At 48.2% G+C, this 23,656-nt stretch overlaps 1 protein-coding gene across 3 annotated transcripts in view; it reads right to left on the bottom strand.

Moving 5' to 3' along the window:
* The window catches only part of agap1 (ArfGAP with GTPase domain, ankyrin repeat and PH domain 1), a 1,020,940-nt gene that overhangs the window by 463,259 nt on the left and 534,025 nt on the right, over positions 1-23,656 (bottom strand). For 2 of the 3 annotated variants that reach the window (XM_070876105.1, XM_070876104.1), the window contains exons 4-6: positions 23,311-23,396; positions 12,507-12,648; positions 8,208-8,342 (exon numbers count right to left, since the gene is read on the bottom strand). In XM_070876105.1, coding sequence (XP_070732206.1) covers positions 8,208-8,342; positions 12,507-12,648; positions 23,311-23,396 — 363 coding nt within the window. Of the gene's footprint in view, positions 1-8,207; positions 8,343-12,506; positions 12,684-23,310; positions 23,397-23,656 lie in introns of those variants that run through there. The other variant, XM_070876106.1, reaches the window with a different exon arrangement.

The following is a 23,656-nucleotide window of genomic DNA, read 5'->3' as shown; positions in this document are numbered from 1 at the left end:
GAGAGAGAGAGGGGAGGGAGGGAGAGAGAGAGGGGAGAGAGGGAGAGAGAGAGGGAGAGAGAGAGGGGAGGGAGAGAGGGAGAGAGAGAGGGGAGGGAGAGAGGGAGAGAGAGAGGGGAGGGAGAGAGGGAGAGAGAGGGGAGGGAGGGAGAGAGGGAGGGAGAGAGAGGGGAGGGAGGGAGAGAGAGAGAAGGGAGGGAGGGAGAGAGAGAGAGAGAGGGGAGGGAGGGAGAGAGAGAGGGGAGGGAGGGAGAGAGAGAGGGGAGGGAGGGAGGAGAGAGAGAGGGTGGGAGAGAGGGAGAGAGAGAGGGGAGGGAGAGGGGGAGAGAGGGGAGGGAGGGAGAGAGAGAGAGAGAGGGGAGAGAGGGAGAGAGAGAGAGGGGAGGGAGGGAGAGAGAGAGAGGGGTGGGAGGGAGAGAGAGAGAGGGGGGGGGAGGGAGAGAGAGAGAGAGGGGAGGGAGGGAGAGAGAGAGAGGGGTGGGAGGGAGAGAGAGAGAGGGGGGGGAGGGAGAGAGAGAGGGGAGGGAGGGAGAGAGAGAGAGGGAGAGGGGAGGGAGAGAGAGAGAGGGAGGGAGAGAGGGGGGGGCGTCGGGTCGGGGAACAGGAGCGCGGGTTGGGTCAGTGGGGGGGGGGGAGGGAGCGGGTGTCAGGTCGGTGCGGGGATGGTGGGGGGAGCGGGTGTCGGGGCGGGGGGGAGCGGGTGGGGTCTGGTCGGCGGCGGGGGGGGAGCGAGTGTCGGGTCTGGTCGGCGGGGAGCAGGTGCTGGCCGTGGGAGGAGCCTCATTCACGCAGCCCCAGTGAGGCCATTGGGCCAGGGCTAGGGGCTGCGTGCTTCGGGCCCCTCCCACACAGTTCGGCGCCTGGAGCTACTGCACTTGCGTTCCCACTGTAGCGCGCATGTGCAGAGGTCCCAGCACTGTTTTCAGCGCCGGGACCTGACTCCGCCCCCCCACAGCTCGTGCTGGCTGCGCCAAGGGCCACAGGACCTGTAAGTAGGTACAGACTACCGAGGATTTTTTTAGGCGCCGTTTTAGGCGCGAAAAAACGGGCGCCCAGCTCGGAGGGGCGCCCGTTTTTTTTCTTGTGGAAACTTGGGCCCAATGAGGGGGCTCGACAAGATAGATGCAGAGAAGATGTTTCCACTCATGGGGGAATCTAGAACTAGGGATGATAGTTTAATAAGGGGTCGCCCATTTAAAATTGAGATGAGGGGGAATTTCTTCTCTGAGGGTTGCAAATCTGTGGAATTCTCTGCCCCGAAGAACTGTGGAGGCTGGGTCATTGACTATATTTAAGGTGGAGATAGATAGAATTTTGAGTGATAAGGGAGTGTAGGGTTATGGGGAGTGGGCAGGGAAGTGGAGTTGAGGCCAGGATCAGATCAGCCATGATCTTATTGAATGGCGGAGCAGGCTCGAGGGGTCAAATGGCCTACTCCTGCTCCTATTTCTTATGTACTTATGAGCAACTCAAGTTAATTTGAAGAAAACTAGTACTGTTTTTAAAATTGTATGAATTACAGCTTACAGCATTCAGCACTACAGAACAGACTTTCATATAATTAAATGGACAACAGTCAGTCCATTAGAAACCTCACCTCTGAGTGTTTCAATTGATTTATTCTCTTTGAAGTTGTGCGCTGAAGGATGAGAGAATAAAATGCTCGTGTTTTGGCACCTCAGTGATATATTTCTGCATGGTCTCAGGACATGGGGTCAGCCATTTATGACTGAGATGAGGAGGAATTCTTCATTCTGAGGTTTGGAATTCTCTACCCCAGAGGGCTGTCGTTGCTGAGTCATTGAGCATATTCAAGGGATATGGGGATCAGGCGGGAAAGTAGAGTTGAGGTCACATCAGACAGACAGAAAGCTGGAAGGCATTGTGAAAATAAACTATTGAAATAATTTCTCCTTTTGTTAGAACCAACAAATAGTTCCAAGTGATTTGTCGCCAACAATTCAATTTGGAGCTTGTGTGATACTGATAAACATGATTTCAACCCCATGGCTGCATAACAGCTTCCTGAGTATCACCAATGGCTGTCTCGATTAATGGGGGAGAGGATTTCAAATGAGCCTCAGATTTATGAAGTGCAAAATTTAGAACCCACCAATCCCTCCAAATACATGCTGCAGTCTGTGCTTTTTAATCTGCTACCGCTGATTACAATTCCTTACTGGAGACTCTTCACCTAGAAACTCATACCAACTTTCCCAATGGCTCTCCCATACCAATCTGCTGACCAAGAGAGTTGTATGGAATGCTTTGCCCCAGACAATGGTGAAGGCAGTCATGCAAGGAAAAATAGATAAATATTTGAAGCAGGACAAGAAGATAACAGGGCTACGGAGAAGGAGCAGAGTAGTGGGATAAGTCTGGATTGCTCTACTACAGGCACAATAGGCCAAATGGCCTTCAATGCTGTAAACTTCAATGGATCTATGCAATTTGAAAGGGAATAGATGCCTTCAGCTTAGTCTTTCAAAGGAGATGCTTCAGACCAACGCTTCAGTCTTGTATAGACCGATACCTCATGGAGTTAAATGTGATTAACCTGCTTTCTAACAAGACCCATGCACTGTACATGTACATGCAATTTCAGAGAGTGAACAGGATCCACATACTTCCATTTCAAATTCTGTAAGTACATCAACTGTAATGTAGCTTCAAAACTCTACGTCACATTCAACTTAGATTTCAATGTATTTATTACATACAAGAGATGGCTCAGAGTACTTTACAGGGTGGTTGATAAGTAGTAAGGGGTTAGAGGGAAAAGGAAGAGGGGAAAGGGAGGCAAGAAGACAACCAGGAGAGGGAGAAAGCTTGGTCAGAGGAGAGTCACAAAGTGCCTTTCGAGTGCAGGGAAGGAGATGGAGATACTGCGGGAATTAGTTCCAAAGGGCAGGGCAAGTTAACTAACAATAGTGGACTGGATTTGGCAGACCGGAATTCCAATTAGGGACACTGGGCCATGGAGGGATTTGAAGGTGAGGACGCAAGTCGTAAAGTTGATTCAGTGTGACGTAGGATTACCAGTGGAACTCAACAAGGACAGGGGTGCTGTGGAATTCTGGATGACTCAGATTTTATGGACGATGGAAGGTTGGGAACGAGATCCTTGACGAACTCCAGCTGTGAGGTGATAAAAGCGTGGATCAAGGTTTCAGCAGTGATTGGGGGAGGGGGGGGCAGAAAAGAGGCAAGGTTGCAGACAACATCGCAGGGTGAAATAATGGGGTATTGGTGATAGATCAGATGTGGAGGAGCATGCTAAATTTAGGATAGAGCACTATACCAAGGATACATAGCATTGGGTTTAGCCTGAGGTGGAAGACAGGGAAATAGATATTGAGATCGGATGCAGACAGGTGCCTATGGGAGCCAAAGAGGAAGCTTTTGGTTTTGTCAATATTAAACTGGAGAATACTTTGACTCATCCAGGTCTTGATGTTGGAGAGGCGATTGGAAACATTGGCAACAGCTGTAGACAAAGGAGGCGGGTTTCACCAACATAAATGTGAAAGTCATGGGGAACCATTTCAATGGTAAAAAGAGGAAGGGCCAAGGATGGAACCCTTAACTATGTAAGAATAAACCATGTGGGCATGGGGGCAGAATCCATGGGGGCACAATGTAATAGCGAAGATGCGACAACTAGGGGCAAAACTAGAAAGAAGCAGTGCCACGGAGGTGTACTGTGTGGGACAGACGCTCAAGCAGAGCAAGGAGAGATTAGCGGGCGGCACTTAACCAAGATATTGTTGCTGACTATGGGTGGGTGGAAGCTTGACTGGAAGGCTTCAACAGGGAACAGTGGGGGATGGAAATACAATGTTGATATAATAGTGTGTTCAAGGTCTTCAAATATAAAGAGAAGATAGGAAATATGGCAGCACAGGTAGGAGTTGAAAGAACAGAGGGACAGAGTAAGTTGATCAGAAACATTTAATATAGAAATCAATTAACGGTCATTAATATACAGGTGCAGTGCCTAAAATCTGGAACTCTCGGGACCAAGGCCGTTCCAGATCCCGGGCTTTTCCGGACTTTCAATTTGTTTTCTGACGTCACGAATCTGGAAACACTCGAGTCCAGGTTCGGGTATTTCCGGATTTCGGAACGTCAGAAAGGGAGGGGGGAGGGGGGGATTCCCGCCGAGGTGGTGTTCAGGCCATCCGGCCCCGCAGAGAAGTTACCATCGGTCAGGCCGGCGAGGAGGTGTTCGGGTGGGCCCCGGCGGGCCCCAGCGAGGAGGTGTTTGGGCGGGCCCCGGCGAGGAGGTGTTTGGGCGGGCCCCGCGAGGAGGTGTTCGGGCGGGCCCCGGCGAGAAAGGAGGTATTTGTGCGGGCCCCGGCGAGGAGGTGTTCGGTCGGGCCGGTGAGGTGGTGTTCGGGCGGGCCCCGGCGAGGAGGTGTTCGGGCGGGCCCCGGCGAGGAGGTGTTCGGGCGGGCCCCGGCGAGGAGGTGTTCGGGCGGGCCCCGGCGAGGAGGTGTTCGGACGGGCCCCGGTGAGAAAGGAGGTGTTCGGGCGGGCCCCGGCGAGAAAGGAGGTGTTCGGGCGGGCCCCGGCGAGAAAGGAGGTGTTCGGGGGGGCCCCGGCGAGGAGGTGTTCGGGTGGGCTGGTGAGGAGGTGTTCGGGTGGGCCGGTGAGGAGGTGTTCGGGCGGGCCGGTGAGGAGGTGTTCGGGCGGGCCCCGGCGAGAAAGGAGGTGTTCGGGCGGGCCGGTGAGGAGGTGTTCGGGCGGGCCGGTGAGGAGGTGTTCGGGGGGGCCCCGGCGAGGAGGTGTTCGGGTGGGCTGGTGAGGAGGTGTTCGGGCGGGCCGGTGAGGAGGTGTTCGGGCGGGCCCCGGCGAGAAAGGAGGTGTTCGGGCGGGCTCCGGCGAGGAGGTGTTCGGTCAGGCCGGTGAGGAGGTGTTCGGTCAGGCCGGTGAGGAGGTGTTCGGTCAGGCCGGTGAGGAGGTGTTCGGGCGGGCTCCGGCGAGGAGGTGTTCGGTCAGGCCGGTGAGGAGGTGTTCGGTCAGGCCGGTGAGGAGGTGTTCGGTCAGGCCGGTGAGGAGGTGTTCGGGCGGGCTCCGGCGAGGAGGTGTTCGGTCAGGCCGGTGAGGAGGTGTTCGGTCAGGCCGGTGAGGAGGTGTTCGGTCAGGCCGGTGAGGAGGTGTTCGGTCAGGCCGGTGAGGAGGTGTTCGGTCAGGCCGGTGAGGAGGTGTTCGGGCGGGCTCCGGCGAGGAGGTGTTCGGTCAGGCCGGTGAGGAGGTGTTCGGTCAGGCCGGTGAGGAGGTGTTCGGGCGGGCTCCGGCGAGGAGGTGTTCGGTCAGACCGGTGAGGAGGTGTTCGGGCGGGCCCCGGCGAGGAGGTGTTCGGGCGGGCTCCGGCGAGGAGGTGTTCGGTCAGACCGGTGAGGAGGTGTTCGGTCAGGCCGGTGAGGAGGTGTTCGGGCGGGCTCCGGCGAGGAGGTGTTCGGTCAGACCGGCGAGGAGGTATTCGGGCGGGCTCCGGTGAGGAGGTGTTCGGGCGGGCCCCGGCGAGGAGGTGTTCGGGCGGGCCCCGGCGAGGAGGTGTTCGGGCGGGCCCCGGCGAGGAGGTGTTCGGGCGGGCTCCGGTGAGGAGGTGTTCGGGCGGGCTCCGGTGAGGAGGTGTTCGGTCAGGCCGGTGAGGAGGTGTTCGGTCAGGCCGGTGAGGAGGTGTTCGGTCAGGCCGGTGAGGAGGTGTTCGGTCAGGCCGGTGAGGAGGTGTTCGGGCGGGCTCCGGCGAGGAGGTGTTCGGTCAGACCGGTGAGGAGGTGTTCGGGCGGGCTCCGGTGAGGAGGTGTTCGGTCAGACCGGTGAGGAGGTGTTCGGGCGGGCTCCGGTGAGGAGGTGTTCGGGCGGGCTCCGGTGAGGAGGTGTTCGGTCAGACCGGTGAGGAGGTGTTCGAGCGGGCTCCGGCGAGGAGGTGTTCGGTCAGACCGGTGAGGAGGTGTTCGGTCAGACCGGTGAGGAGGTGTTCGGGCGGGCCCCGGCGAGGAGGTGTTCGGGTGGGCTCCGGTGAGGAGGTGTTCGGGCGGGCCCCGGTGAGGAGGTGTTCGGTCAGGCCGGTGAGGAGGTGTTCGGGCGGGCCCCGGCGAGAAAGGAGGTGTTCGGTCAGGCCGGTGAGGAGGTGTTCGGGCGGGCCCCGGCGAGGAGGTGTTCGGGCGGGCCCCGGCGAGAAAGGAGGTGTTCGGTCAGGCCGGTGAGGAGGTGTTCGGGCGGGCCCCGGCGAGGAGGTGTTCGGGCGGGCCCCGGCGAGGAGGTGTTCGGTCAGACCGGTGAGGAGGTGTTCGGGCGGGCCCCGGCGAGAAAGGAGGTGTTCGGGCGGGCTCCGGCGTGGAGGTGTTCGGTCAGGCCGGTGAGGAGGTGTTCGGGCGGGCTCCGGTGAGGAGGTGTTCGGTCAGGCCGGTGAGGAGGTGTTCGGGCGGGCCCCGGCGAGGAGGTGTTCGGTCAGACCGGTGAGGAGGTGTTCGGGCGGGCCCCGGCGAGAAAGGAGGTGTTCGGGCGGGCCCCGGCGAGAAAGGAGGTGTTCAGGTGGGCCCCGGCAAGGAGGCCCTGAGGTAAGGGCAACGGCGGTCGAGCATGCGGTGGCGAGGCGAGGCCGGTAGGGTTGTCAGGTCCGGATTCCGGAACATTTTACAGATTCCAGACAACCCTGCCATTGATCGGTCCAGAGTCCGGATTCCGGAACTCCGGATTCTCGACGCTGCACCTGTATCTAATTATTTTTCCTTTTGCGATTTTTTTCCCCTCATCACCCAGTGATACCTTGGCCATGCAGTCCTTTGTTACGTGTGAACCTAGACTGCCAGTGTTGACAGGTTATTCAACCATGGGAAACTTCATAGCAAGGCTTCATTCTGTTATAACCTGATTTCTACATGTACTTTCCAGCATGATCACAGAGAGGAACCCAGGCTGATCTTTTCTTCGTACAAAACCCCGATGCCTAGTCCGCATCAGTTAGCTCAGCACAGACCTGGGATCAAACCTAGATATTCCTGGTCAATACAGCTCCGTACCGGATCAGATTTTCCCAAGACATTAGGGATAATATAACTATCGATGTAATGCTACATTTTGTATTGGTTGTTTTTGTGACTGAAGCAATCATATTCTACCAAAAATCCATTGGTGTTCTACATCCCCCTCAAACTTCCCATCCCAGCTGGAATTGAACAGGTAGATTACAATATTTTTAAGGGCAACATTTCATTTGCATTTGTACATTAATAGACTACACAATTTAAGTGATAAATATTTTGAAATACATATCCCCACCCTGAATGGTATGAAGTCTGGGCCAGTTGCCCACTACTCACGCGCAACTGACTCTCACACCACCGGGCGAGATACAACCAATTCCACACTCTCATTGCTCTTTCCCAACCCAACACAGTCCGAGCCTTGATATCTAGAGCTGCCCAAGTGTTGGCTAAGACGGGTACCATTCAAATCCCCAGCTCCTCTCTTGTTTGTATCAGCCACCTGAAGAGGGAACCAATCCAACTACTGCAGGGAGCTATATAAACATATCTACTCCTCAACTACCTCTGGCCCCAGCTCAGAGCCTCACCTGGTAAATATGGGATCATTCGTAACTGAGATGGGATTTGGCTGTTTACAAAGCAATTAGCGTAGGAGACGTATTGAAAGAGAGAGATTGACAATATAGAGGAGTGTGTGAGGTATACAGAGAAAGTAGAAGAGGGAAAGTAAGGAGAAGTGAGTTGTAGGTAATAGAGGTGGCAATAAAAGTGCATGACAGCTATAAGGACAGAGAGAGAAATATGAAGAAAAATCCAAAAAAGTTACAAGAAAGGCCATTTAAAAAAATGGCTGTGAGTAAAACCATAGGGAAACAACTGATGGAAGGTCACATTGCACAGGTTACCTGTGTACCATAATTAAGCACTATTCTTAAATGGTAATAGAGAGTACATACAGCTGTAGTTCAGGAGCAGGGAGGGCCACGGTTGAACTCCACTGCACTATTAATGCTGCTGAATTTAGACAAAATGCAAACACAAAAGAGAACAGATGCATCTCGGCATTTAGACACACTCGCTCTTCTGGTGTTATGACTCTTTAACTGCTCTGTGTGAGCTGGAGGATACAGAGGTACACTTCCTGTCTGACCCATCAGCTAAACTGAAGCGTATGTCTGTTAGAATTCAGCAGAAGAACAAATGCCTCACCATCCTGAAACACGCGCTCCACATTCAGGCCATAAGTAGCGCACGTTTCGTAGTAAGTGCATCGCTTCAGATCGTTGGAGAGTTTCCGTGCCCTGGAGTCATCGATCACACGTGGATTCGCTGCACTGATGGCGTCTGCAGAGGGAGAGGATCAATAGCAGATTACCACATGCTGGGCACTTACTGCAACACTGGCATCCTCAACACCTCTCTCTGTTACACACACACTTCTCCCACATGACAAACATTTCACCAATAGGGCTCCCATTGGCCTCAGTTGGTTATGAATCACACAGGCCGGGGAAATCTGTGTTAAGTTAACTGGTTTCAGTTTGGAGTGGCAGTAGCGGAGTTACAATTGGACTTGACCGATACAAAAACAAAATCAGACTCCAGATGGATATAGACAGAGTGGTGAAATGGGCAGACACATGGCAGGTGACATTTAATATTGAGAAGTGTGAAGTGAAGGAAGAGTAAGGAGAGGCAATATAAACTAAATAGTACAATTTTAAAGGGGGCACTAGAACAGGCAGACCTAGGGATTTACGTACAGAAAACTCTGAAGGTGACAGGACAAGTTGATAAGGTTATTAAAACATACAGAGCCTTGGCTTTTTAAATAGAGGCATAGAGTACAAAAGGAAGGAAGTTATGCCTAACTTTTATAAATCACTGGTTAGGCCCCAGCTGGAGTAGTGTGTCCAATTCTGGGTACCACAATTTAGGAAAGTTGTCCAGGCTTTAGAAAGGATGCAGAAGAGATTTACTAGAATGGTACCAGGGATGTTGGACTTCAGATACATGGAGAGATGAGAGAAGCTGGAATTGTTCTCCTTAGAGCAGAGAAGATTAAGGGGAGATTTAATAGAGGTGTTCAAAATCATGAGAGGCTTTGATAGAGCAGAAAAGGAGAAATTGTTTCCACTGCCAGGAGGTTCGGTAAGCAGAAGATACAGAAGCAGCCAGTGCATGGGAACTCCCTCACTAACAGCACTATGGGAGGACCTTCACCACACCACACTGCAGCGGCTCAACACCACCTTTTCAACAGCAATTAGGGATGGGCAATAAATCCTGGCTTTGCCAGCAATGCCCACATCCCAGGAACAAATGAAAAAAAAAGATAATTGGCAAAAGAACCAGGGTGGGAGATGAGGAGAATTTTTTTACGCGAGTTGTTGTGATCTGCAATACCTGAAAGGGTAAATACTTGTGAAGTTAAAATTGGCAAGGCCATGAGGAAAGAGCAGGGGAGTGGGACTAATTGGATAGCTCTTTTAAAGAGCCGGCAGACAAACGATAAGTCGAATGGTCTCCTTCTGTGATGTAAGATTCTACGTTTGCCAATTCTGCACAAGATAAAAGTTCACTGGGTTGGGGGTAATATATTAGCATGGATAGAGGATTGTTTTCTGCTCATTAGCCAGAGTAGGGATAAATGGTTCATTGTCGGGTTGGCAATCAGTAACCAGTGGGGTACCGCAGGGATCAGTGCTGGGACCCCAACTATTTACAATCTATATTAACGACTTGGAGGAAGGGACTGAGTGTAACGTGGCCAAGTTTGCCGATGATACAAAGATGGGAAGAAAAGCAATGTGTGAGGAGCACACAAAAAATCTGCAAAAGGACATAGGCAGGCTAAGTGAGCGGGAAAAAATTTGGTAGATGGAGTATAATGTTGGAAAGTGTGAGGACATGCACTTTGGCAGAAAAAAAATCAAAGTGCAAGTTATTATTTAAATGGAGAAAGATTGCAAGGTGCTGCAGTACAGCAGGACCTGGGGGTAACTTGCGCATGAAACACAAAAGGTGAGTATGCAGGTACAGCAAGTGATCAGGAAGGCCAATGGAATCTTGGCCTTTATTGCAAAGGGGATGGAGTATAAAAGCAGAGAAGTCTTGCTACAGTTATACAGGGTATTGGTGAGGCCACACCTGGACTACTGCGTACAGTTTTGGTTTCCATATTTACGAAAGGAGAAAGTTGCTTTGGAGGCAGTTCAGAGAAAGTTCACAAGTTGATTCCAGAGATGAGGGGGTTGAGTAGGTTGGGCCTCTACTCATTGGAATTCAGAAGAATGAGAGGTGATCTTATCGAAATGTATAAGATTATGAGGGGGCTTGACAAAGTGGATGCAGAGAGGATGTTTCCACTGATAAGGGAGACTAGAAGTAGAGGGCATAATCTTAGAATAAGGGGCTGCCCATTTAAAACTGAGATGAGGAGAAATTTCTTCTCTGAGGGCTGTGGATCTGTGGAATTTACTGCCTTAGAGATCTGTGGAAGCTGGGACATTGAATTTTAAGACAGAAATAGACAGTTTCTTAAATGATAAGGGAATAAGGGGTTATGGAGAGCGGGCAGGGAAGTGGACCCGAGTCCATGATCAGATCAGCCATGATCGTATTAAATGGCGGAGCAGGCTCGAGGGGTCGTATGGTCTACTCCTGTTCCTAGTTATGTACTTATGTTCTGAAGTAACAGAACCTTGAGAGGGCTGTCATTAATAAATAACCATAGTCAGCCAGCAGAGGGCAGTGACAACCATAAAACATACATGAAAGCAGAATGGTGCAATTGTGACAAGAAGTGGTGAACGGCACTTACTTTGCTTAATTTAAATAAATGGAAAGGGAAATGTATCTATAACTGGTCTTGTAGGCATGAAAAATACAGCAAAAATGTCTGGGTAAAAATTTCCTGTGGTCACTCGTTATTACAAATAATGCACAGAGGAAAGCCGTGAAATGGAAAGTAAACAAATGTCACGTTGGTGGGCCACCCATCAAAGTACAGACATTTCCCACAGTGACCTCAATAGTCACAGGGAGATCAAAGCACTGAATCCTCACAGGAAAGAGCAAGCTGAAGTGAGCCTGGCTGTGCGAGCTGCTGGTTACTGACCCTTCTGCCAGTGGAAACAGTTGCTCCTATTTAATCTGTCAAAACTTTTCATGATTTTGAACACCTCTATTAAATCTCCCCTTAACTTTTGCTGTTCTAAGGAGAGCTGCTCAGAGTGGCAATTTTTACAGCAGCATAGGAACAACTTGGGAACAGATCATCCCCCATGGTGATTGGATCATTGCCTGTGGCGTAGTGATTGGCTCATTGCCCGAGGTGTAGTGATTGGCTCATTGCCCATGGTGTAAAGTGATTGGGTCATCGCCCATGGCATACAGTGATTGGATAATCCACCATGGTGTAAATGATTGGATCACTGCCCATGGTGTAAAATGATCTGGTCAACTAGCTACGGTGTAGAGTAATCTAAGAAAAGAATAGGGGAGAAAACTATCTTAAAATAAGCCGTCTCTTTTTTATAGCATCTTAAAACAATTAGGAAAACAGTACCTGAATCAGCAGGCTGTTCATTGTTACCTTTAAAGCACATTGAAAACATGATATATTATAATGATTATACTTTTGATTTAAAAGGTTCCCCCATGCATTTTCATACTTTCATAATCTTTTATTTAAAAGTGCACCCCCTAATCCCATCACCTGATCTATAATCTTTTGTTTTGTAATTGAAAAGTACCAATGATTGGAGGAGATGCTAAAGTTGGTTTATGCTAATATTTAAATGTCTTCTTCCTTACTGATTATGTCTGTGCACTTTCCTCCTCTAACTGGTTATTTTGTTACAACCTTTTTTATTTACCAACTGTGTTGCACAAAACATTTCTCTCACAAAATACTGTTAAAGGAGGAGAGGAGACAGGATATACGGAGTGGTTTAAGAGGAGGAAACTTCAGGCCAAAGGTACTGCCACTAATGACAGGGTGAAATGGGTGGGATGCATGACGCCAGAGTCAGAGGAATGGAAAGCTTGGGGAGATTTGTAGGGCTGAAGGAGAGGCAGGGGTGGGGGTCGAGACCCAGGAGGTGATTTAAACGCAAGAAGTACAGCAAGTTGCCAATGTCTCATGGGCACTCCTGTTACAAAGTGTTTTGTAAACTCTAGGTTCTACTTTATCTCTGTAAACCCACAAAACTATCAAGCATCACCAACAGCCTTGATTTGGTATGTCTCAAATTACTTTAGTGGAGATAATACAAAATAAAATAAGAGATATGGTAATGAAATGGAAGTGGGGATGTGAAAAGAAAACTAGAACTTATTTATGCCTGTTGCACTACCAAGTCCAGGGGAACACAACTGATGAGAGCTTGGTTTGGCCATATACATTATTCAGCTTGGACGTCTCAATATTTCACTTCCTGTCCATGAGTCCATGCTCAGTGTCAAAGGTCAATTATGAACAAGCCAGCAACACAGCCTCTTTACCTTGCGTTCCAACCAATACCATCGGGATCTCTGTGGTGCTCCGATAGTTCGCCATCCTGGTGTAATAATAGTAGACTGCGTTGAAGCTGTTTTCATCCTCCAGACTGAAGACAAATATAACTGCATCCACCCACATTGCGAACTGCAAGGAGGTCAGATCAATCAGTGAGAAACCAGCTGAAACAAATCAACACAAACAATAACTCCTATTCAATTCCTTTCACCATTTACCTGCTAACTGCCCACATGAAAGGCTTGAAATAAACCCACCCATCTCAGGGTTGTATTCGTTAAGATGAAAGCAATATAAAACAAAGTTTCCCTCAACAGCAAACACTAAGCACTAACAGGTGTGCTTTTCTTATCTCACTCTGTAAAAGAATGACTTTTAACCCATTAACATCCTGCTGACATCTGCAAACATGCAGTTTTTCAACTAACCATAAATGAGTGTAACAGCAAAGTAGGATATAAATCTCAGGTGACACATTGGGTACTCTCAACCTCTGACCTTTCTCTTTAATTACTCGTATACCATTTTAATACATGTGTAGAAGAAAGAGGTTGGGCTCAGTTTATTTCTCACTACTTGGCGAGGACAAGTAATATCCTGCAACAAATCCCATGAACTTCAGTGATCAGTGATTTGATACTCGGATCCAGAATTTTGCAATTAAAAAAATTCCAGAGGCAGTGAAATTGGCAGGTTCAGAGCGTATTTGAGTCACCATAAGCCACTTGCTTCAATTGTGGCACCAGTCAGGTCTCACGTGATTAACATCCTTTCACCTAAATCACCCCACTTTTATTCAGCCTGCTGCAAAATTAATATTTAAATAATCACCAAACAGCTGTTCAATCATGAGAGTCAGTATCCTGGTACCAGGCTCGGTGTCTGTATACCCTGTATCACATTCTGGTAAGATGTAGGTGACCTAAACTATGCCTGACCTCATATCGAGGGCTTGCTCTTTCATTCACTGTCAGCCAGAGAAGTGCTCCTGTCACAAGGACTCACCTCACACTTATTTCTTTATCTTTAGCAGCCGGAGGGGACTGTTGTGGCTTCACTCGAGCTTCTAGTACAGCTCACCCTGTTCAACCTTCACAGTGTCAGTGTCGACCTGTCGAAGCTGGATTTCAAACTGGCTCAAGGTATCTACTGTTTAGTTTAAAGCCGTTACTACTTTATTTGGGCCTTTTACAGATTTAAACAAATCTCTTCACAAATTTTTATCAAAAGAAACCTTCAAATTTCTCCATTTTGGATTTCAAACCGTATTGTTCACATTGATCCCACGATGGATCTACTTCTGAAGCAGCCCACACACGGAGAGAACAATTGTAGTTTGAGGTTAAATATCTCAGGCCTTTGAGAAAAATAAATAATCTTTTCCTATGAAGTAGACAGTAGATATTTTAAATCACATCTGTGACGACCAGGCGAAGTGATAAACTCGCTTCTGAGCACCTCACTATTCACACACTAGTGGAAAATAATATTAATCGTCCAACCCCCTCGTATGATCATTGATTTTGTTTAAAATCTGTGCAGCAACTCCCCTTCATTTCTCAGCCTGTTTCTCGTAATGACAATATTCTACGTGGCTTCAAGATTTGACACAGGGCTGAGAAAATACACTTTTGCTTGTGCTTTCTAGAAAGTTGGTACCAATGTAACCCCAGCGTGGGTATCAATCCAGTGAAAAATTGGTAATGTACTTGCAGAGTGTACTGTTCCTCTGAAATCTCTATTCCCTTCACTTCCTGAATTTTCTAAACAAAACAAGGTCCTGAACACACTTTCACACTAGATCAGCCCCAGAACAACAAACGTACAGACACCAGGCGAATTAAGTGCAGAAAATACCATCACCAATATGAGGCTGTGCCTCCCCGTGGCCTGTGCACTAGTACTGAGAATGAGGGTGACGTGTGTGCACAGCTGGGGTAAGAAAGCCTCACACACCAAATTCCTCTTGAGCTTCAGTTGAAAAGCGTGCAGCATTAAATTGCAAGTGTCAACCTCAAGCTTGATGGCGATCCAGCATGTTGCACCAACGGCTCATACTTGCCCATCATTCCCCTAACTCAGCCGGGCCATTGTGAGGAGTTACTGACCACACAGATAGCATCTCTACGGATAGCATATGAAACTTGGAGAGTGAGAGATAGCGCAAGGTAGATTACCCAATTACTTTTAAATGACTTTCAGCAGATTGGCAATGGTGTAGAGCTAGGGGAAGACTCCAAATTTATCCCATTAGTCACTAATAAATCCAGTAAGGAATTCAAGAGAAGCTTCTTTGCTCAGAGAGTGGTGAGAATGTGGAACTTGCTATCACAGGGAGTGGTTGAGGTGAATAGCATAGACACATTTATGGGGAAGCTGATCAGTGCATGAGGGAGAAAGGAATAGAAGGATATGCCAATAGGGTGAGTTGAAGTAGGGCGAGAGGAGGCTCATGTGGAGCATAAACACCAGTATAGACCTGTTGGCCCAAACAACCTGTTCCTGTGCTGTAAATTCGATGTAATCTTCTTGGGTAAGAAACTAAAATTCAAAGTTAGTCAAATAAATTTACAATTATCATTTTTAAAAAGCCTTTGTGTGTAAATAGGAAGTAGTGAAGTCGTATGGGACTGGCTGGGGAGGGAGCTGGAGTAACATCCAGTAGAATTCCAATCATCAATGTAGGGTACTACTGGGGGAAGTTACGGCGTCTGACAATATAAGGGAGCTAGATTAACATTCATTAGAGATAACTGTCATTAACATAGGGTCCTAGATGGAAGGACTCTGACAGTATAAACAGTGGTTTGGCTATGGATGTGCACCGTATTATGCAGTGGATCTGGACTAGCTCCTGGTACATGGGAATTGTCACACTATTAACTGGGTCTCAACTGATGAGATCTAATCATTAGAGAAGTTCCATACCAGGATTTTAGTTTTCCATTTGTGATTGTAAAGGTGTGAAATTCCTAATAATGTAATAATGGGATATAGCACAATGTGATACAGCTTGAGTTGTGTGCACCAGACGAATTAACTCATCATGCTGGCACTCACTAATTAAACAAGCTACTGCCAAAAACAGAAGGTGGAAAGGATTGGAAGGATAATCTGTTACTGTTTCATTTTGTTTGATTTTCAGAAGGTAAAAGGATATTGGCAAAATCAGCACTTGAAAATACTGAATCAGGTAAATTGAAAAATCTGGGTGCTGTTTGTAAATGCTCATTACATGAGGAATTTATTTTGTAAATTGACTTCAGAATAAATCCAGCAGTTCTAACTTGTTCACCTTCACATTATCAGATCGCATAGATATCAGATCCTGAGGATGATTGCAGTGAACCCAAGTAACTTGGAATTTTTACTCTCTGTCTCCACTTCCCTCCCCACATGCCCCCAAGTCTCGCTACTCCCTGTCTGATGGCACCGACACTTCCTGGGCACAGGTCCACCAAGCTGGAAGTGTCTTGGCTAACTGGCCATCCTGAAAATGCAGAATTCGACAGGCAAGAGTGAACATATCTAACTGCTCCCTGTTCCCAGCTAAAGTTTCCATGTGTGCTCCTACCCCGGGGTAGGGAGTGCGGGGGTTGGAAATGACCGATTCTCCTAACCCCAATCTCATCATACATTTCTGTGCAGTTTCCAAAAGGTATAGAAATCCCAAGATTTAGACATATTAGGAATGTACTGAGCCATACAAGTGATACCCAGTTCAAGCCTTTGCGGGGTTTGAAGAGGATCTGGATGAGTGGCAATGCCTCTCATGCACGATCAGCTTGCCCTTTGTCCAGGCTCGCACGGGGAGAATGGTTGCTTCGACTAGATGCCAGATGCTCTCCAAAACCACTGAACTGCATTCAACACAACTGGAAAGTTATGGCTGCATTTCTATTGCAAAATCATTCCAACCCATGGTTGTGTTGCAAGATCGGGAAATGCCACCCACAACATTCAATTCCTCAGAGCAACTGTGTCGGGTAGGACCAGACATGGTGAGGAGGAGATGGAGTGAATTGGGGCAAACTGGCTCCATTAACTGGGGTGGAGAAAATGTGCCCAGCGTGAACTGGAGGGGTGGGGGAGTAGAGAAGGGTGCTAGCTTGAACTGAGAAAGAGAGGAATCAATAATTAATTTATCAGATTTAGCGACAAAGAGAGTGCCAATACATTGCTGTAACAGTTGACTATTTCTCCACAAGAAATTATGGATAATACTTCCACTTTTTGCCATAGTCTTCCAGTGGCTGTAATCATCTTCCACCATGAGCTACCGAAAGGGGAGAGAGGCAGACAGCGAAACAGAGATAGCGAGACACAGACAGCGAGAGAGAGAAACAGGCAGCGAGAGAGACAGTGAGAGAGAGAGAGCGAGCGAGCGAGAGACAGCAAGAGAGAGAGAGAGAGCGAGCGAGAGACAGCAAGAGAGAGAGAGAGAGACAGACAGCGAGAGCGCGAAACAGACAGCAAGAGAGAGAGAGAGAGAGACAGACAGCGAGAGAGAGAGAGAGAGACAGTGAGAGAGAGAAACAGACAGCGAGAGAGAAACAGAAAGCGAGAGAGAGATAGCGAGAGCGATAGAGAGAGCACGAGAGAGCGAGCACGAGAGAGCACGAGAGAGAGAGACAGCGAGAGAGAGAGACAGCAAGAGAGAGACAGCGACAGCGAGAGAGAGCGACAGCGAGAGAGAGCGACAGCGAGAGAGAGCGACAGCGAGAGAGAGTGACAGCGAGAGAGTGACAGCGAGAGATGAGAGAGAGAGCACGAGAGTGAGACAGACAACAAGACAAAGAAATACTGAAAGAAACAGAGGGCAGTACCGTTTTCTCACAGCAGGATCTATTTTTTCAGCAACTTTATAAATTCATTGGGCTAGATTTTACACTTTTGTGCAGATTGCCCAAACATGGGTGTTATTTCTGGCATGGCCGGTAAAAATGGGTTTTCAGATCGCTGGCTTTTCAAAGCCCCTAGTCTCCATTTTTAAAATTGGGCGTTACCAAGAGCAATATGAAATGGGCTTTAGTGTTAAATCTGACCTCCTGCCATAAAGTGTCACCGTCCTTAGCAACGGCATGGCAATGCTCGATTCCCGCGATTCAGGTGGTCAGAAACATAGAAACATAGAAAATGGCTGAACATGTAACTTCAGTACCCCATTCCTGCTTTCTCGCCATACCCCTTGATTCCACTAGTAGTAAGGACGACATCTAACTCTTTTTTGAATATATTTAGTGAATTGGCCTCAACAACTTTCTGTGGTAGAGATTTCCACAGGTTCACCACTCTCTGGGTGAAGAAGTTTCTCCTCATCTCGGTCCTAAATGGCTTATCCCTTATCCTTCGACTGTGACCCCTGGTTCTGGATTTCCCCAACATTGGGAACATTCTTCCTGCATCTAACCTGTCTAAACCCATCAGAATTTTAAACGTTTCTTTGAGATCCCCTCTCATTCTTCTGAACTCCAGTGAATACAAGCCCAGTTGATCCAGTCTTTCTTGATATGCCAGTCCCGCCATCCCAGGAATCAGTCTGGTGAACCTTCGCTGCACTCCCTCAATAGCAAGAATGTCCTTCCTCAAGTTAGGAGACCAAAACTGTACACAATACTCCAGGTGTGGCCTCACCAAGGCCCTGTACAACTGTAGCAACACCTCCCTGCCCCTGTACTCAAATCCCCTCGCTATGAAGGCCAACATGCCATTTGCTTTCTTAACCGCCTGCTGTACCTGCATGCCAACCTTCAATGACTGATGTACCATGACACCCAGGTCTCGTTGCATCTCCCCTTTTCCTAATCTTTCACCATTCAGAAATTAGTCTGTCTCTCTGTTTTTACCACCAAAGTGGATAACCTCACATTTATCCACATTATACTTCATCTGCCATGCATTTGCCCACTCACCTAACCTATCCAAGTCACTCTGCAGCCTCATAGCATCCTCCTCGCAGCTCAAACTGCCACCCAACTTAGTGTCATCCGCAAATTTGGAGATACTACATTGAATCCCCTTGTCTAAATCATTAATGTACAATGTAAACAGCTGGGGCCCCAGCACAGAACCTTGCGGTACCCCACTAGTCACTGCCTGCCATTCTGAAAAGTACCCATTTACTATTACTCTTTGCTTCCTATCTGCCAAACAGTTCTCAATCCACGTCAGCACACTACCCCCAATCCCATGTGCTTTAACTTTGCACATTAATCTCTTGTGTGGGACCTTGTCGAAAGCCTTCTGAAAGTCCAAATACACCACATCGACTGGTTTCTCCCTTGTCCACTCGACTGGAAACATCCTCAAAAAATTCCAGAAGATTTGTCAAGCATGATTTCCCTTTCACAAATCCATGCTGACTTGGACCTATCATGTCACCTCTTTCCAAATGCACTGCTATGACATCCTTAATAATTGATTCCATCATTTTACCCACTACCGATGTCAGGCTGATACCCTGTTTTCTCTCTCCCTCCTTTTTTAAAAAGTGGGGTTACATTGGCTACCCTCCACTCCATAGGAACTGATCCAGAATCTATGGAATGTTGTAAAATGACTGTCAATGCATCCGCTATTTCCAAGGCCACCTCCTTAAGTACTCTGGGATGCAGTCCATCAGGCCCTGGGGATTTATCGGCCTTCAATCCTATCAATTTCCCCAACACAATTTCCCGACCAATAAGGATTTCCCTTAGTTCCTCCTTCTTACTAGACCCTCTGACCCCTTTTATATCCGGAAGGTTGTTTGTGTCCTCCTTAGTGAATACCGAACCAAAGTACTTGTTCAATTGGTCTGCCATTTCTTTGTTCCGTTATGACTTCCCCGGATTCTGACTGCAGGGGACCTACGATTGTCTTTACTAACCTTTTTCTCGTTACATATCTATAGAAGCTTTTGCAGTCTGTTTTAATATCCTAATCAAACCCTTTGTTCTCCTCTGCTAAGTTCTAAATTTCTCCCAGTCCCCGGGTTCATTGCTATTTCTGGCCAATTTGTATGCCACTTCCTTGGCTTTAATACTATCCCTGATTTCCCATGATAGCCACGGTTGAGCCACCTTCCCTTTTTTATTTTTACGCCAAACAGGGATGTACAATTGCCAGGGGTCATCATTACATGCGCAGAAGAGGAGGCAGAGAGAGAGGGAGTAGCGAGGGACTGAAAGTGTGTGTGGGTGTGGTGTGGGCTTGTCTGGCTGTTGTGTGAGGCACGAGGGAGATTCACCAGCAGCAAAAAGCCTACTAAGCACCAAGAACATAGTTGGCACTGAGTTTTTGTCCAACAAATAATACATAACATGGAAGGGATGGAGGAGGCCCTGGAGCTGTTAGCCAGGAACACTGGTGGCAGAGAGCTTATAGTGATCCCGGAGTATGGCACTGCACCCCAAGGTGCCGCACCCACATTGCCAATGACATGAGAGCCAGGAGCAACATCTTGTTTCAGGCTCGGAGCACGTTCCCACCTCGGGACCGTCCTCTCCCGTATCCGTCCAAGCAGCGGTTCTGCCATCATTCCTCCCAATGAAGCATCGCCTGAAGAGCTCCTCGGACAGGAGGCTTGGAGTCAGGAGGGGAAGGGGAAGGGGTAGAGGTGGGGAGGAGAAGCGGGTGGGGGGGGCGGTGGGGAAGGAAAGTGAGATGCATGGCCGCAGGTGTTTTCTGGGGCATATTTTTAGGTTGCTGCTGCTATTTTGGTGGGAGAGTCAGGACAATGGGGCTACCTTGTTGGTTTGCATTTGTGTTCTGTGTTGCTGGAAATGGGGACCATTGTAATGATGTAAATGTGATAAATTTGTTGTGGGCTGGGGTGCAGTGGAGTGGTTTTTATAGATATACTTATGATTTCAGACAAATGGTCGGATTAAATGTTTTTTTATTTAACAGAACCTTGTTGCACATTGGCTCAGATAGCTGCACCGTTACACACTGGTGATTCCTTCTCAAAGGGTATCATTACACTTAACTTGAATCAATTTAACTTTAACTATCACCGAGGTGATGCCCACCATTGATGTATGACCTGCACACACAGCAGTGTGTCAGCTTTGTAAATACCACCAATGTTCTTTCTTTCAAACAAAGCGCTCATTGATGAGCTCCTGACGTAAGCTCTTGCAGCTGTCATGCCACCACGGGCCCTTTCATGCGGTCTACAGGGGGACGGGGGCATGGCTTCAGCGTCAGCCTGACTGTCTGGCCAAATGTCAGCGTCCACCTCCTCGTCCTCCTCTTCCTCTCTCTCTCCTGAGGCGGACCGTCACAACCTTCTGGCAATTCTTGTCCCCTCCAAGTTGTGCAGCATGCAGCACACCACCACGAATTGAGCTACCTGCTCAGGGTGGTATTGGAGGTCACCTCCTAAGTGGCCCAGGCATCTAAAGCGCTGCTTAAGCACGCCAATGGTTTTCTCCATGATATTGCGAGTTGCTCTGTGGCTCTCGTTGTATTGCCTCTCGGTCTCAGTGGGGGTGTCATGCGGCGGGGGGGGGGGGCGGCGTCATCAGCCAGGTGGCGAGGCCATATCGTTTGTCACCAAGCATCCAGCACTGACCTTGTAGCTGAGACAAGTCAGATACGGTGCTCTCACGCAAGATGTGAGCATCATGTATGCTGCCCGGAAATTTAGCATTCACTGCCATAATAATTTGTTGGTGGTCGACAACGAGTTGCACATTCAGGGAGTGGAATCTCTTGCGGTTCCTGAAAACCTCTGCATCTTGAAAAGGTGCCCGCATCGCAATGTGCGTACAGTCTATTGCTCCCTGCACCTTGGGGAAGTTAGCAATTCGGTAGAATCCTAAAGCCCTCCTAGTCTGAGCCTCCCTGGTCATAGGGAAGCTGATAAAGTCCATCCTGCATGTGTAAAGGGCTTCAGTGACCTGCCTAATGCAGCAATGTGTGGCATGCTGAGATATACCGCAAATGTCGCCAGCTGAGGCCTGAAAAGAACCGGACACGTAGAACGACAGTGCCGCGGTGACCTTGACCTCGACGGACAGTGCGGTTCTGATGGTGCTGGCAGGCTGCAGATCTCTCCTGATGAGCTGGCATATCTCACTGATAACCTCTTTGTGGAAGCGTAGTCTCCGAAGGCAGGTGGTGTCAGACAAGTTGAGGTAAGACTGCTTCTCCCTGTACTTGCTGGGGGTGTAACATCTGGTCCTCCTCATCAGTCTGTCACGTCTTACATTGGGCACATGATGCTGTGGAGCGTCATCTCGAGTCTGCAACATGTGCGTGGTCATCAAGACAGGCCCCATTCCAATGTCTATCTGTTTTATGCCGATTGTTCACAATGATTGAATGTCCCCACTAAGACACCAATAAATTCCAATCGTCCACAGTATGATAAGATGTTTGTTCAGATGTTCACATCACCTCCAAACACCTGCAGATTACATCCGAACTCCCCGAGGTTGAAGCAGAGCAGCCTTTTAAATGATGCGACATGTGATTTAGAACATGGCGTCCATACCGCTGTGAGTAGTTCCGGTCAGTGCAACTTTTTCCCAGCGGTTTTTCGGGTGAGCGATATTGTCGGCGAGATGTATGCGAGGTGCGGAAAGTAAGGATGGGCGATATACTGGGCGTTAGTTTCAGCAAATGTGATCTTTACAACAAAAAACAGTGGGCGGTCGGTATTATTAAATCTCGGTGTTAATTACGTGCCGAAAGTAACGCTGGGCAATATTATGGGCGTTGGGTTCACCCATTCTGATGATTCCACCCAAAAAAAGTGAGTGGGCGCTATTATTTTTTACCGGCGTTAGGTACATAGGGGAAAATAACGCTTGGCGATAAGTGTCCAAAAAATGGGCGTCAGTTTCCATTTTGTGGCTAAATGGGCGATATCTGGGCGTTAGACCTCATTTCAGCGATAAAATGGACGTTAAGTGGGCGTTATGCATGCAAAAATAATGGAAAATCTAGCCCATAGTTTCTTTAACTTTCTCCTCCTGCTGACATAGATGCCACAGGTGCCACTGCCTCTCTGAGACCAGGTACCCACTCTCTACCTATGAGTCTTGGCAGCAAGAGTCGACAAGGTATTCAACTGCAGACCATCAGACTGTGCCGATCCCATCATCCAACATTCACACTTACACACAGGATGTTGATCAGGAGATGGGAAATTAGCTGTTTTTTTTTGCTCAATGGGTTAATAAGTCACCAAAGCAAATTGTTGAGTCCCCTAAAGAGGTGGGCATAAAGGACCCCCTAATCTGTACTGCTCCCACCAAATCATAATAGAGCAAATGATTTTAAGAAAAATTATGTGCAGTAGAAAGCTGTTAAATATTCACTAGGGGAGCCAGACTATGATTTAGACCAGATTCCAAAACCGCAGTCTGGAATGTTAAGAAGCGAAGTCCAATCAATAAAACCCAATTGTAAAACAATTAATTCAAGTAAAACATAGGACTGATCCAAGAGTGTTAAATGGGTTGTGTTTTAGTGGCTTTGCTAATCTCACACCAGAAGCATCCAGACCCCCACAGCCAATGAAAGATTACTGAATCACTGCTCATTTCACAAAGTGTATTCATACAAACTCAACATGGATTCAGTTTTAATCACAATTTAATTCTTGTATAAACCAATTTAATCCCCTTTAATGGAAAACTCCACACAACCCATTTTTACATTGTATAATAAACTTTATCCATTTGTTAAAAAGAATCTCAGCGTAGTAATCCAACCTCCCATACTGAAAGGAATCCAGAGATACAGATTGTATTTTGTATGCTTTGAACGACAGCTCTAGTTGTCCACTGCAGTACCTACCTGTGCCTCTGGAGGGCCTCCTTCATCTCTGATCAGCAGTAGATAACTCTGGCCGTCCACCACAATCTCTTTCTTAAAGCGCCCACCTGTCACAGAAACAGGTTGTGAGAGGCAAGGCACGACTGACAGCAAACACATCAGGACTACACACACCAAGTTAAAGGCGATACCAACTACAGGGAGTGTTCACACTACTGCAGTAAAGGATGGATTATTGATAACACACACAGACAGATGGTTGATAATGGTTAGAAAGGACAGACAAGTTGTGATGTGGTGGACTGTTTATTTTGTGCTTTCTATGACCAATTTATTAAAAGAGTTATCACATAAGTATACAGACCCT

The sequence above is a fragment of the Pristiophorus japonicus genome, chromosome 3, assembly GCF_044704955.1.
Source record: "Pristiophorus japonicus isolate sPriJap1 chromosome 3, sPriJap1.hap1, whole genome shotgun sequence".
Classification (NCBI taxonomy): domain Eukaryota; kingdom Metazoa; phylum Chordata; class Chondrichthyes; family Pristiophoridae; genus Pristiophorus; species Pristiophorus japonicus.
This window is presented reverse-complemented; position numbering and strand designations above follow the sequence as displayed.